At 48.9% G+C, this 14617-nt stretch overlaps 1 protein-coding gene across 1 annotated transcript; it reads right to left on the bottom strand.

The window, feature by feature from the left end:
- Nucleotides 1-10669: 10669 nt before the first annotated feature.
- CCR4 (chemokine (C-C motif) receptor 4) lies at nucleotides 10670-11746 on the bottom strand. Its single transcript, XM_010135311.1, has one exon. It carries the CDS (start codon nucleotides 11744-11746, stop codon nucleotides 10670-10672), a length of 1077 nt encoding a protein of 358 aa, XP_010133613.1.
- Nucleotides 11747-14617: the final 2871 nt, after the last annotated feature.

Genomic DNA, 14617 nt, shown 5'->3' with positions numbered 1-14617 from the left:
GCGTTTCCATATCTTCCCTGCCCCCCTTTGCTTCCCGTTCCCTCAAACCGTGCTTCCCTTTTTGAAAGACTCAGTGTTAATCAGTAGGTCCTTTAGCTGAGGCAGCTCTGAAATTTTTCAGAGACCTTTGTTGGTTTCCTTTTTTTTCACCTGCCAGAGTTAAGTACTGAAATTCTCTTTAAAAAATAAAAGCTGTAACTTCAGAAGGTGCCTTGGACTGTGATACTGAACTCAACTGGAAAATGACGTTTGCATCAGTCTGGTAAAAATGTAGATGTCCTTGTCTGCTGCTTTCTTTGCACCCTCTTACACTGTCTTATTTTTTTACCATGTTTTGCAACTGGAGAGGAGCCCGCCACAGTGGTGTGCGGTCCTGCTGGCTTGTGGACTGGTAGGTGAGAGCTGCCAACAGGCTCCTCCTGCTGGCTTTATCACCCGGTTAGCATCCACATCATTCGGTCTGAACGGGCTCGCTGCCAGGATCGAGTGGGCCTCGTGTTTTTCACCTCCACGCAAGCGACTGTGGAGAGCTGTCGCTTGGTTTCCTGTGGGAGTGGGGAGAAGGACCGTGGAAGAGAGCACTCAAATGCGAGCTGCTCCAGGCAGCAGCAGCGTGGAGAGGGGCCTTGTTGTCTGAGCCGTCCCCTCATGGAAAGCCAGTTTACTGCATCCCTTCTGCTATCTCTGAAGACTTGCAGTAAGTTGATAAGTACAAGGACATCATAAAATGTAGAGCGTTTTGGTTGGGCCAGGGCCTCTGATTAACCTGCCTGCAGAATGTAGCCTTACAACTTAAAATGAGCCATTTTGCCTTTGATGGATCCTTTTTTAGTATTATTATTATTTTAATGGGCCTTGAAGTACGTGTTTTTCTTAGGCCAGCGCCACGGAAGTGAAAGGCTTTAAGTTAAAGAATTTTAATTCTCTTGTAGTGGTTAATTCCCATATTCTGTTTTGTTCTGTTAAAATGATGATCTTTAAGTGTGTGATACATGCAAAGACACACAGTGTCTGTCAGTAAAATCAACTTTCTACAGCAGACAGCATATCCTGTTTGGTTCTTAAGGTTTTGATGTCAATCATACAAACTCCTTGGTGAGACTTAACAAAAGGTGATGGAATTAAGTATTTTCATAACCTGTGGTTTCTTCCTTTGGATTTTGCCTGACACTATAAAAATGGTTTTTTGAAGGTGAAATCCTTCCTGCGTGCGCTTGGGAAGGCAAAGGGGAGGAGGAAGAGTTACGAGCGGTTCCAGTATTAAGGGAGCAATGAGGGTGTAAAGGCTCCACAGCAGAGTTACTCCTCTGCCATCTCGTTTATCTTCTGTGTTACGAAGAGGTGGGCAAAGCAAAGCAAAGGGCTGATGCTGTCGCTGGAGGAGAGAGGGGAAAGGAGCACGGCTCACTCGAGTAGCTCCGTCTGCAGCGTGTGGCAGGGCTGGGAGTGTGCAGAATGCCAGGATGGCTGAGGTGTGACTCCAGCAGTGCGCTAACAGCCAGGAGTGTTTTTATTGTAGTGCTGCGAGGGGAGTGGAACTCCTGGCTCTCATTCCAGCTTCATTCTGTTCCACAGCGTACTTGTGGAAACATAGTGTAATCCACAAGAGTTCGGGTTTTGCTGTAACCATGGAACGTTACAAGCAGAAGGCTCTGCATCAAGGACTGCAAACGCGCCTCTGGGATAAGGATTAAAAAAACATGGAGAAGAAAAGGTGCAAAGTTTTTACATAGGACTCTAGACAGCATCATTACCACACCTGCCTCTTCACTGCTCTCAGCGAAGTGACTCGTGTCGACAGGAAGGAACTGGAAGTTGGGGCCCTCATCCCTAATCCTGCTCTACCTACCGGAGAGCTCTGCCAGAAGTTGCCAGGAGGCGCCGCGCGCGTTGAGTGTGCGACAAGGGGCCTTCAGAGGACAGCACTACCCAGGAGAACCAGTCGCTGCTTGGTTGCTGCTTGTTGGGGTCTGGTTTCAAATTGTTTTTGAAGGGCATGGTGTGAACGGACCCCTGGCTAAGAGTCTGTGGTGAGGCTGTGCGGTCTGTTCCAGAAGCTGAAGCTCATCGGGATGGTCTGGTGGAGCCAGCTGCCTCCTGAAGGCACGGTAAGGAGGAGAGTTGCTGATGCTCTTGCCTCCCCCATGTTAAATGTATTTCTGGAGGGTGAAGCACTCTGCTGCACCAGCAAGGCTCCCTGGAAGACTGCAGGCTCTGCGAGATGGCTCTGGATCCTGCACGCACTCTGCATCTCTTCTTTAAAGCTGTCTGCCTTCTTTCCCCGCCTCGGTTTTAGGATGTGGTTTGCACCGATGGCGAATAGGTGATCCGGTGTGCTGAAGAACCTGAGAACCCAGCGCCCAGCTGGCGGAGTTAGCATGATTTCCTGCAAAGCTTTGGCAGAGCAGTGTCTTCTGCCACCGTGCATCGTCCTTTGATCCAGAGCAGCATCTGCTTCAAAAGCTGAGGTTAAAACGCCGCGAGTCTTTTGACTGCAGCCAAATGTTTGCAGATGAGACTATGTAAAGCGCTGAGTCCACCAAGCGCCTTTGAAAATTGCTGCTGGTTGGTGTCTGCGGAAGCAGCTCTGTTTTTTTTACTTTTTCAAGTCTCGCCTCTCAGATCTGTTTGCTTTGACTCAAAGGCTTCAGAGATGCAGAAGAAAACCTAGAGCTTCTGTGGATCCCTTCTAATTTTAACTGTCTGATGCTCAGACAGTGTTTCGGTATTAGCCGTGTTTTGGATGACTCTTAATGTGCGCGAGGGACACGCTCCAACCCACCACCTCCCCAAAATTGAGCTTCTTCACCCATCCTATGCAAGAAGGAGAATTTGGGCAGAAAGTGCCAGTAATTCGGATGCAAGAACAGAGGATAGTGATGCTGAAATGGCCCAGAAGGCTGCTTTTTTTTTTTTTTTTTTTTTATTTCTTAAAAACCCACTTGCAAAGATGCTGGAGTTGAGGTTACAGTAGTAGCACCCTCAACTTGCATGAAGTTTGTTTCTCCTCTTTCTGTAGGTACAGTACAAAGTGTGAAACGTGGTGTGTAAGTGCTGTAGAGATGAAAGCAAACAATATTCAGTGTTAGAAAACACGATCGGGATGAGAAGCCTGGTGAAGGCAGAGGAGGGGCTAATAATGCATCAGGTAAATAGCAGGTTGGTTGTTGGTTTCTTTTTTAATTTGGTTTTTTGTTTGTTTGTTTTTTCATTTTTCAAACCAGTGGCAGTGTAGAGGTGGGGAAAGAAAATGATTTCTCTCTGGGTGCCTCCAGCCACCACCAACCAGCTGCAGGCTGTGGCCTCGCATCTCACTGAACCGGCAAAGCTGGGCTCCAGAGTTTTCAGATTTTCACAGCTACGACTGGAAAGTTTCACATGAAGAAAAGGAGGCGAACTGGGGTGAAGATTCAGCTCCTCTGGCTGGATGTGCAGGGTGGGGGAAACACATCAGAACAAAACTCTGCCTCTCCAAAAGGCTGCGAATACCCGAAGCTCTGCTGGTACTTGTTCCCCAGCTGCTTATCGTGGTCTTGTCTTCCATTTTATCCTTGCGGGTGGAGGCAAAACTGTGCTTTTCTGATAGTCCTTGATATGCAGCACGTTTTCACTTGTTCACAGCATACTGAGGCTTGGTGATGCCTGGTTTGATTTCACTGCGGTTTCTGGTGAGCAAGTACTTTCTTCAGAGCTACAACCATGGGGCTGCGCTTGTCCTGCAAGGTGGGCGAAAGACCCTCCAGGGGTTCCCACTGTTTCTTCCCCGTGTGCGATGGGTTTGTCAAGGGTCTGCCCCTTCGATGCTGCTCTTGTCTAGAGGCTGAGGGCTTCAAAAATACACTGAGCTCAGCTCGTATTATTTGTTGTCCTTGTTTTCTTTTTCTCATTTAATGAAGGTGTGTTTTTTCACAGAGGAATAATGGTGCTGCGTTAGACAAAGGCCATCTAGCCCTGTGTCCTCTTCTGAAGGTGACCGTGTTGATCACCTCTGAGTTTCAGCACCTGAAACTCGCAGTGAAGTCTGCATTTTCTAACTAGGTTGGGCTGGGATTTCAGTGCTTTTAAACCCTTTTCCATAGAAGAGACCCAGCTCTGACTGCCGATTCAGCTCGCCCCGACTCACTTTACAAAAAACCCAAACCTGAGCTCGAAGGCTCGCGCTCCCCAATGCAAGCTGGTGCTCAGCTCTTGCGATGGTTTAAAGGCATCGGGTCTCTCTCAGCAGCCGTGGGCTGTGCTCCGTCGCGTGTTCGATTTGGGGGATTATTCACGTGCTCTTTGCCTGTCTGTCTTCTGATGAAAAAATGTGATGCTGGTTTGACTTGGAAAGAATGTTCCTGTTCTTATGAAGTGCTCGGCTTTTTCCTGCTTCCTGTTTTAGCGTCTTCATGCAAATTGGTGAAACCCCCTGCGGATGACAAATGTCAAACGTGCAGTAAATCAGTCTCAAAGGGGTAGGAGTTTTGTCTGCAAACCTTCCTGATTCAGGCCAACTCCCCCCCCACCCCTTGGCTGAGAAATATGAGGAAGAAATTGCTCAGCCCCAAAGGCTTTCTCTAGAACAATGCACTATGACATTGTTGACATCGCTGTTGCCTTCAGTGGAAGGAGATGAAGCTTTCTGGGCTGTGAGTAAAAGAGTGGGCACGGTTCCTGATGTCTCGAGACAAGGCAAGACCTCTAGCAATGATTACACAGATTCTTGTCTGCACAATAAACACTTGGTGTCGTGGCAGCGCTCTTCATCTTCAGAACACCTCGTTTGCCAAGGGAGGGCAGCGTCTTGATTTCCATGTAACTGAAGCACGAGCTGAATTGACGGAGCTGGCTGGCAAGGCTGAAAGCAGCACCTTGAAACCCGATTTTTTCAGGGAGAAATAAAGGGTGAGGGTGCTACGGTCTCTTTTGGGCACATCAACTCTGGTCGTCAGGTAGCGGCAGACGCGGCTGGGCTGCTTCTGCCTGGTTTCAGTCTGCAGCCCGGTCCCATAAGGACGCCAGTGGAGACGGTTGAAGCCACCCATAAGCCACAGGTAGTAAAACATGGGTTGGTTGGGTTTTTTTTCTAAACCCGACCATTGTCTGCACGGACACGACTGGGGCCAGTTGTGTTCTGCCCCCACGCACCATGGGCTGCCCGCGTGGGACCCCTCGTGTTCGCTGTCGGAAGGGGCACCTCTGCTGGTGGGACAGGACGGGGTCTCGCGTACCGGGTCCTCAGCCGCTGCCCGTGTGGGAATACACTCGCCCAGCTCGTGCCGCTCACTGCCCGGGCAGAGGTGGCTTTGCTCTGCAGATCTCACCGATGGCTTTGTTATTTTTTACTGTGGTCTTATTTTGCTTGTGCCAAAGCAGTGACCTTGTGGGGTCTCGGGGCCCCAGCTCTAGAAAACACAGCACAATTGTTTTCGGAGGCGTCGCTAAGGACCGCTGAGCTGCCTGTTTGCTCCGTTGTTAGGCACTATCGGCTTTTCCACCACTATTTCTGTTCTCTATTTTTGGCATTTCTAGAGCTCTGTTTTCTGGGAACCTGGGAGCCAACATACACCCAGATGGCTCCTGAGTGGGGCATGTGCCCTCTTGAGAATCCAGGCCACGTGCAGTTGAATTATATTATGAATTATGTTAATTGAGAATTACCTTCCAGGAAAGGTGGGCGCTTTTTTTTCCTGCTTATGACACAGTTAGAAATGGCATCTGCACAAACACATTCCTGCAATAAAAATAAACCCCATATTTAAAAAAAAAATGGTAATTAAATTATAATGCAGTTTTTAAAAACATACAAAGAGAAATTCTGCAGAATCTCGGCTCCCCAGTGCTGACTCTGCTTTCTCAGTCTGTGTCACGAATTGTTAAATCATTTTGACTTAAGAGCTGACCTTTCGTAACTGCTGATTTGATATTTGATCATTTAAACTTTATTTGCATAATCCCCTTTTGATAGAGTCCATAAAACGCTGCAGTTTTTTACACTGTAGAAGCAACAACAGTTCGTTTGCCAGACAAATCTTCATGAATGAAGTCAGTAGGTTTTTTTTAAAAATACAACAAAAACCCCCTTTTCTGTCTGCTGGTTTTCTACGGTAACATTCATCATTTCACTGAAATTTTCCTGCTCGTGTGAGCTGTTTTTCTAAATTCTGGCACATTCGTGAGGGTTTGTGGGACAAGCTACTGCTTGAACAATGTGGTGGATTTAGTCTATCAAAGTCGTTAATAAAAAAGAGGGTGTTAAATAGGATAAATCAGTTCTCTCGACAACTTTTGAAATAATTTTCCCTCTCAGAATAAAATTTTAATAAGACTTCAGAGCAGAAATATTAGTTCAATAATGTCAATAAAACTATTTGAGAGAAGGCCAAGGCTGTTTTTATCTGCAGCTGAAAGAAACTGCAGACAAAGCGCTGGGTGACAAGACACGGGGGGACAACTGCCCCGCAGCCAGCGTCGCTGGTCCCTGCAGCCGCCCAGCCTGACCCTCTTTCCGTTCCTGCTGCTGCCTGGTGAAGGAGCAACGAGGGCGTTAAGCAACAGGAAAACCCCTCCTTCTCTGTGTCTTTTTACACCTTTCCCCCACGCTCTGGTAGCAGAAGAGACAAGTCTCTTGGTCTGTGGTCGTGGTCTTACCTGTGGTCAAATTTCAGTTTACCAATTTCACACGAGTGTGGGGGGGTTGTGGTCGCCTTCACTTTGGTTCGGTCCTGCTGCGTTGCTGCTAGCTGCTGCTGCTCTTGCCACGGGTGTGTGATGGTGACAAGGTTGAAGCTGGTGAAGGGACCCTCTCTTCTACTTACTGCCCTTCCATGGAGATATTTTAAGGAGTGCAAAGTCCCTGTGCAAAGCAAACAAAGGGCTTTTCTGCTTCTGAGCCTCATTTCACTTGTACTTTTGACTCAAAATACCATGAGATGGTGTTTTGTTTATTTTTCTGATAGATGTTGCTGCTGAATTACTGTGGAAAAAGAAAACGGTTCTGGAAGCATCGAACTAGATGTCTCCTCGCTGATAGTGCCCGCTCCATTAGGAGTGGTTTGTCCTTGTTGCTGTGTTGCAGTAAGATGACTGCAGATACGATCAGCCCTACAGATACGATCAGCCCTTTTGGCGTCCCTGGGTGGGCCGCGAGAGAGAAACCACCTACAATTTAATTTTTATTGGTCGGCTTGTTCAAGCCCTTACCAATTGGCGTCCCTGTAAGTTTGATTATTGTCCTCTGGCTATGGGCAAGGAAATCTTAACACAGGAGGAGGGAATTATGTCTATCTGTCCTTTTCTGACTCATTCGCAGATACTGGGGGTGGAATGTCCTGGGTTCAACATGGAGGAACCGGATGCTCCCATGTTGTCCAGCTTTCTTCTTCCCAGAGAGCTGTGGTTCTCCCAGGCTTCCGGGAAGAAGGACTACGCCTCCGTGAATGAAGTCATAAAAGAATGGCCTCATCGGTTATGTAAATACCAGAAATCTCACCACGGTTAGATTGACTCTTCATCCCAGTCTTCTCCTTAAAAGCTTCTTCCACTCCGGAAGCAGTGGAGTCCTGCTGAGCTCTCTGTAGGCATCGCCTTAAGCATCATTTTAACGATGGTTTTGATTGAGAGGGGCAGACTGGGAGGAGACTGCAGATCCCAGCGCTGCTCCTGCACAATTAAAAGGGCTGGAGCCTTCTTCGGAGCAAGAGGTAAGTGTGTAATTCAGCTTTATGTTCAGGGAGTGACTGGGCTGCCCTAAGCGCCATATGAAACCAAACCAACCAGGTTGGTTTTACCTTTTCATCGTTATTTGTGTTTAATACGGTGAAGCCGACTTTTTTTGCCCTCATCTGCCTTTCTGTGAGGGCTTAGCAGAACTGAAGAGAGGCCACAGGCTGGCCTTCCTAGGAACCCCGGGAGAAACACGTGCATTTAAGAATGAGTCAGCTTTGCTTCACTTGAATGTCTCGTCGTTCTCTTTCATGGTTCACCAGGTGTGTACATACCATCGTTCATTGCTTGGAAACTCCTGTTCAGCCAAAATGACACCTTTGGTCAACTGACATTTTGAAAATCCCTGCTTTGTTTTTTGCTGTGACGTGCTACTGTCTTGTCCTTTCTCATCAGCAGATTTCGAAGCCCTCTCCCAAAAGAGGAGCGCTATTATCAGCTGTAGCTCGGCGCGTGGGGGAGGATTTGTTCCAAGTGACGGAGGAGGAAGCCACCCAGGTGTGATGAGCTCCGGTCCCAGGACCTGGATTCTCGAGCCCATCACTTAGAGGTGAGCTCCCGCCTGCAGTCAGTTCCACAAGCTTGTTCAGAGCCCACTTTCAGCTTGGTTGCTCATTCAGCACACACTGAGTAGCTGTGGCTATTACTGGGAGGACGGGAAGAGGTTATTTGGGCAGAGGAACAAGGACAACGTTCACCCGGGGGAGCTCTGGCTGCACCAGGCACCCTCTGCACCAAAGTCCCGTGGGCGCAAAGCCGGGCAGCGATGTGAAGAACCTCTGAGTTTTGTGTGGAAAAGGGGCTTTACGCTAGCTCTGTTTATGGCAGTGCTGCACGGCCATTAATTCCACACATGAGCAGATCTGACATCCTCACCCACCGCAGGGCGTGTGCCCAGAGCCAGGCCAGCCTGCGGGCTGCTGCCCATCTCGGAGCCGTTCGTCAGCACCACGCTTAGCCCTGGTGGATCTCGCTTAGCTCACGGTCATCGGGAGCCTACGGATTGCTTTTTGGCTGCTGACCTTCATTTGTGCCAGGCCAGCCCTTCCCCTGCTCTGGAAAGGAAGGTTTCTCAGAAGCACCCGGTTCTTCTCGCTGACGAGAAGGATCACAGAGTAGGACCAAGAGAAAAACAACTGTGGCGCACTGTCTGGCTTCCAGGTCAGTCTGTGCACGTGGCTGATGGAAAGCTCCATCAGTATCAGCTCTGTGAGGACAATGTGCCATGTCACCTTGGGAGTGGCATGTCACTGGGTTCAGCGACATCCATGAGGCTTTGGAGCACCTGACGCTTGTGATTTGTCTTCCTCTTCCTTTTCAAATTAAGGTAATGGATGGCTTAGCCCCCCTTGCAGCGGTTTTCCCCAGCTGATTTCCTCAGTGGCTTGTAAGGTTTTGAGAAGCAAGACATTTGTAGTCTTTTTCTCGGGAAGGAAGACGCTTTCCCACCACAAGTCAGGTCTCGCACAGCTCTCTGCGTGGTCTGCATTAATGCAGGTTCTTGCTCGTCAGCCTCAGTGACCTGCTCCCGGTAGTGAAATCCCAAAGCTCGTTACGATGGCTGCGTGTGAGCACGAGTATGGAAGCGAGCTGCTCTTTATTGCTAGTCTTGTATCGGGGGAGATCACACGGAGGTGAGCTCGGGTGAGGTGAACAACAGCTCGACAGTGTTTTTACTTTACTTCTCCAGCCTTTTCCTGATGCGTCACAGCATCGTCTGCTCTTTGCAGCCATGCCCGAGTGCTGAGCAGGGGCTCTGTTAGTGACAGCCTAAGAAAATTAAAGTCTTCCTGCTGCACGACACAAAAAATATCCTCCAGTATGTGTTTTTCAACTCCTGCTCTGTCTGCTCCCCCATCACTGGTATTTGCCTTTTAGAATTATTAATTACTGGTTTTAAATGATTGTTACTCTGTGAGTTTCCTTCCTGCTCCAGATCCCTGACTAGCATCGTGTAGATCTGTGAGCGGCTACCGGGGCATCACCCTCTCTGCACTTCGCTGTTACCAAGCACTAGGATTCCATGTGTGGTTTCAAAGTGATGACAGACCGTTTCTACACAGTCTCTCTTTTTACTTTCTTTGCTTTGCCAGAAAAAGCTCCAGTGAATGAAAATCAAGTCTTGGGGGGTTAGAGTAATGTCAGAGCAAAACCCATTCACCTCAAAAGATACACTTTTAACCAAGATGCTTCAAATTTATTCACACACGCTGGAGAACAACCTTTTAAAAACACTTTTATTCAAAAATATTTTAAATGTTTTCCGTGTCAGTTAAAACATAGACTGGCAATCCTGAATGACAGTGATGAAGGAATTCAAAATGCCTATAGATACACCTACACACAGGCATCCGTGGCGACTCGGATGCCTGAGGGAAAACACGTCTGCAACACAAGGTAATGCATTTGCTTTGCGTTTTGGTGCACATAAAGAATGTATTTTCTGTCGTTTTTCTTCCTGCCAGAGGGTTTCTCCTCTCCCGGAGATGAAACACTTCGCAGTGGCAGGTACCGTTCACAGCGTGCTGGGAGTCAGAGGGAACGAGTCCTACACACCTCACCTGCAGAACAAACAAATACGCTCTAACCGTCCTTTTTGACAAAATGGATCTATTTTCTGAGCGCAGAGTGCCTCTCCTCTGCCCCTCCACGCAGGGCAACGTCCCTCTCGATGCTGGTGGAAAGCAGCAGCACGGCACTGTTTGCAGAGAGCCGCAGCTGCCGTTCCAGCTCAGCAGTGATTTGTGATCGCAGCAGATAAGGCTGCCGCGTCCGTCCCCCTCGTTAGACGTGGAGGACACCTTCTGTCAGAGCATTCAGAAAAGCTAGAGGCAGAAATCAAAGCTAAAGTAAGTAACTCTCCAGCACTAGCTTATTGTTAAAGGCGTGTGCGTTGGCTTAGCTTGTCAGGGTCCTGCTTTGTTGGTTTGCTTGCAGGGGAGTTCAGTGGCTCATCCGAAACACGTTACAGAGCATCTTGATCCCCCGTAGACTGTGTGTGGAACGAACTGGTGGATTCGGTGTAGTAGGTGATGTGAACTCCACACCACTTGCAAATATCTCCAGGTAACCGCCAGTTCTTAAAAAGCATCTTCAGGTACTTCTTAAATTTTTCCCCCATGAAGAAGTAGATGACTGGATTGAGGCAGCAGTGGAAGAGGCCGAGGATTTCCGTGACCTGGAAAGCGTAGTCCAGGTTCCTGCTCACTTGGCAGTTTCTAATGGTTCCCGTAATTTCCAGCAGTTGTAAGAAAATAACAATGTTGTAAGGGGTCCAAAAGAAGAAGAACACGATCATGACAGCAAAGATCATCCTCACGGCCTTGTTCTTTTTCTCATTTCTACAGTGAACTAATGTTTTAATGATCATGGAGTAGCAAAACGTCATAACTACAAAAGGGATTAGGAGTCCTAAAATGTTGATTTCCAAAGTGGAAAAAACTTTCCATGTGGTGAAATTGCCTGGGTATCTCGGCTTGCAGGTGGTATAATTGTGTTCGTTGAAAGATTCTCTAAACACAAGTTCTGGAGCTGAGGCTGAAAGAGCTACCAGCCATACAATGAGGCTGGTAACCACGCCGTAGAAAGTGGTCCTTGCTTTCAAGGAAAACACCGCACGAACGATTGCCAGGTACCTGTCTATGCTCATAAGCATGATAAAAAATATCCCACTGTAAAACCCCACCAGGTAGATCCACGAAATGATTTTACACCAGGCAGTTCCAAAAACCCACTGGTCTACCGTGAAATAAGACCAGAATGGCAAGGACACGACAAAGAGCAGGTCGGAGATGGCGAGGTTTAGCAGGTACACGTCAGTCATGCTCTTCAGCCTCTTGTACTTGCACAGCACCACGACGACCAGGATGTTTCCCGTGAGCCCGACCAGGAATACGAGGGTGTAGAGAACGGGTAGGAAGGCGGCTGCGAACCTCTTGACATTTTCCTTACTGCAAGGCTTTGGGGCATCGTTATAATTGTCGTAATAGTCATATAAGGTTGAGGTTTCAGCTTCAAAGGACTCTGTACTTGAAGAGCTCATGGTTTTTCCCCAGGTCCTGAGAAGGAAAAAAGAGAAGAATGTCAGCGGCTCTCCGAGCGTGGAGAGCACGTGGCTGCCCCTCCAGCCTGGATGGCTGGCAGCGGCTGACGTGCGGTTCCACCGCGGCAAGAAAAGCGCACCCGACCCTTCCTTCTAACGAAGTGACACTTGCTGAAAGCTGACCGGAGTTTTCTGTAGGTGCTGTTTTCAGTGCTTAAATAAACAGCAGGAGTTTGTCCTTCTCTCTGTGTGTTCTGTTCTACAAGGCAGGGTTTTCAGGGCTGTCGCTTCACGGTGAGTAACCTGGGCACAGCCCAAGGATCTTGCTGATGAGCAATACTCACACTGCAGCATCATTTTCTTTTTTTAGCCTGTCACACCAGAATTTTTTGAAGCCTGAGTTACATCCTTCCCCTTTGTCTTTATTTATATGAATGGAAAGCAGAAGAAAAGTGAGTTTCGTTGTTATGTAGCAACAACACACAGCGCAAAGACAAATAAAACAATGAAAACATGGCCTGTGCTCAAGCCAACCGCTACGGTGTCTGCTCCAGGCGTGACACCGCTCCAGCCCGCCGCCCTGCCCTCTTCACACACAGAGAGGAGTTTAACCTGAATTACAAGGCGCAGGGACAAAACTCTGTGTGACACCAATGGTGCAGCGATGACAGCACCGAGACACACCTGAATCTCATCTGGGTTCGGCAGAACAGTTAAACCTGCAAGCACACTCTCACGGAGCGCACGCACAGCCACTTCTGGTGATGCAGGAGGTCTTAAAACACCTTTAACAATTACCTGAGCAGCCACAAAAGGTAAAGGAGAATTCACGCGAGCCACGCACACAAGGAGCATACATGATACACAACAATTCCAGCCACTGCCTCTCGTGAATTTTACCTTTTCTCCTCTTTCTCAGGTGATGTGAAGAAGGTTCTTTGCTCCCAGGGTGTGGAATCGCTTGCTTCTCGCCAGGTAGCTCTGTCGGGGAGGTGCTGCCTGCAGCTGCAAAAAGCAGATGTCACAAGGTAGCTGTGACTGAACGGAAACTTTGTACTTCCTTACAGATCGTATCACAAGTGCTTCTCTCCTCGGTGCTCATCAGAGACAGTCCCTTAAACTCAGAAATAAAATTAAACACGTCTTATTACGGGTAAGCAAGTGGAAGGTTTCCACTGACAGCCTGATTACGGAGTTACAGCAGCTTTATCTTACCCAACAATCAGTGAGATAGAAGTCACCGAGCAGCTCAACAGAAACCTTGTTCTTTCTTCTGGGTTGTAAAATGCATCTTAATCTCAGCAAAAAGCCGTGAAAGGATTATCTGTAGTGAGCAGAGAGGAGAAAGGCACTTGGTGGGTGCGTGGGAGGTGTGTTTCCAGCCCCGACTCGTTTTGCAGGTTGGGCTGTGTAATTGCAGAAGAGAAGAGCCCTATGGACTCAGCGTGGGGAGGGCTCCTCTTATCCATTGCCCCTTGCTCTTCCCAGCTCCTCCTTTTCGTGCTAAGAAAAAGCCCCCGAGGCGTGTTAATCGACGCGCCCGCTTTGCTCGATGTCTCTCGTAGCAGGTTTTAGACAGGGCAAACCCACCCCTGGCCGCTGACCTGGCGGCAGGGCTCAGAAGCGCGGGTGAGAAGTGAGGTGTGTGCACACGCGTGTGGTGTAAGGGCAGAGGGGCTGAGCCTCACCCCGGCCCTTGTCACAGCAGGAAGCGCTGCGGCTGCTGTGAATCCCTCCTGCGAGTGTGGTGGGCGCTCCCGGACTTTTGGGGGATGCTGGGAAGGGAGAGGAGAGCGCGGAGGACATGCGCTGGTCAAAGGGGATGGGTTTGAGTCCCCCCGCCAGAACAGCTCTGCAGGGATGGGGCGGTTTCACATTTCACCAGAATAAAACAATGGGATGGGACGTAGCTTCTCGGTCAACTTTCACAAGCTGCGTCTGTGAGGTGTTTCCATCTTGTCGCCGGGCGATGTTCCTCCAGTGCTGGCTGTTGCTCTGCAGGTCACGTACGCCTTCTCCTTGGCTTACTCTCAGTGCTTCCAAGATGCGGACATCAGGCGCGCGGGCAGCACTGTGGTACCAGTGTCGTCAGCTCTGCTCCCAGAACTGGCAGCTGTTCCTCTTGCTGCTCTCTTGTCTGTGTAAGGGCCTCATGAATCTCGTCTTTGACGCGTGGTTGCACCAGGGGCACAAGTTCAGCTCTTCACCCACAATAACGATGACATGAAATCTTTCTTCAAGCACCTGCTTTTCAGGAAAGAACAAACCCACCTCCTGCTCTGCAGGCATTCTTCTTTCTTAGTTTTGGCTGTAATGATTTTGCCTTCAGAAACCACCACACGTCTGTGTGCTTACCTTGTCGCACTCATTATTTTCTACCCCATCAACTAGGTATCTCCTCTGAGTTTCATCGGTGGTGATTTTTTTCTCAATTTCCAGATGAAGCAGTGAACAGAATTGAATCCAGACACAATCTCTTTCCTACCCTTAGTTAAGGGATGATTTCCCATCATCAACGACCTTTTGAGTCTGCCAGCTTGTCCTGAGCACGCATGCCACGCTTCAGATGTGCTCCTGATCTTCCAGTCCTTGCAGGCACCATGTCTGCAGCCTTATGAAGGCTGGTTTAGAACATTCCTCTGGCACCGGCCTGAAGAAAGGACCTGTCTGTCTTGCTGCCTTTTGCCTTGTCCTTCCTTGGAAAGCTTTCAAATGCTTCCCAAGCAGCTTCTTGTATCTGCTCACTGCCTCGGGTGGGGAGCCGGGCTGCAACCACCGGAGGAGTCAGGCAGCAAAGGCTCCTCGTCAGGACACGTGTGTGCAGCTCTGGTGGGGAGAAGAGGAATGGCTGGACCTCAGTGTCTTGCGAAG

This window comes from Buceros rhinoceros, unplaced genomic scaffold (assembly GCF_000710305.1).
Source record: "Buceros rhinoceros silvestris isolate BGI_N320 unplaced genomic scaffold, ASM71030v1 scaffold42414, whole genome shotgun sequence".
NCBI lineage: Eukaryota > Metazoa > Chordata > Aves > Bucerotiformes > Bucerotidae > Buceros > Buceros rhinoceros.
Note: the sequence above shows the minus strand (reverse complement) of the source record. Positions and strands in the feature narration are given on the sequence as shown.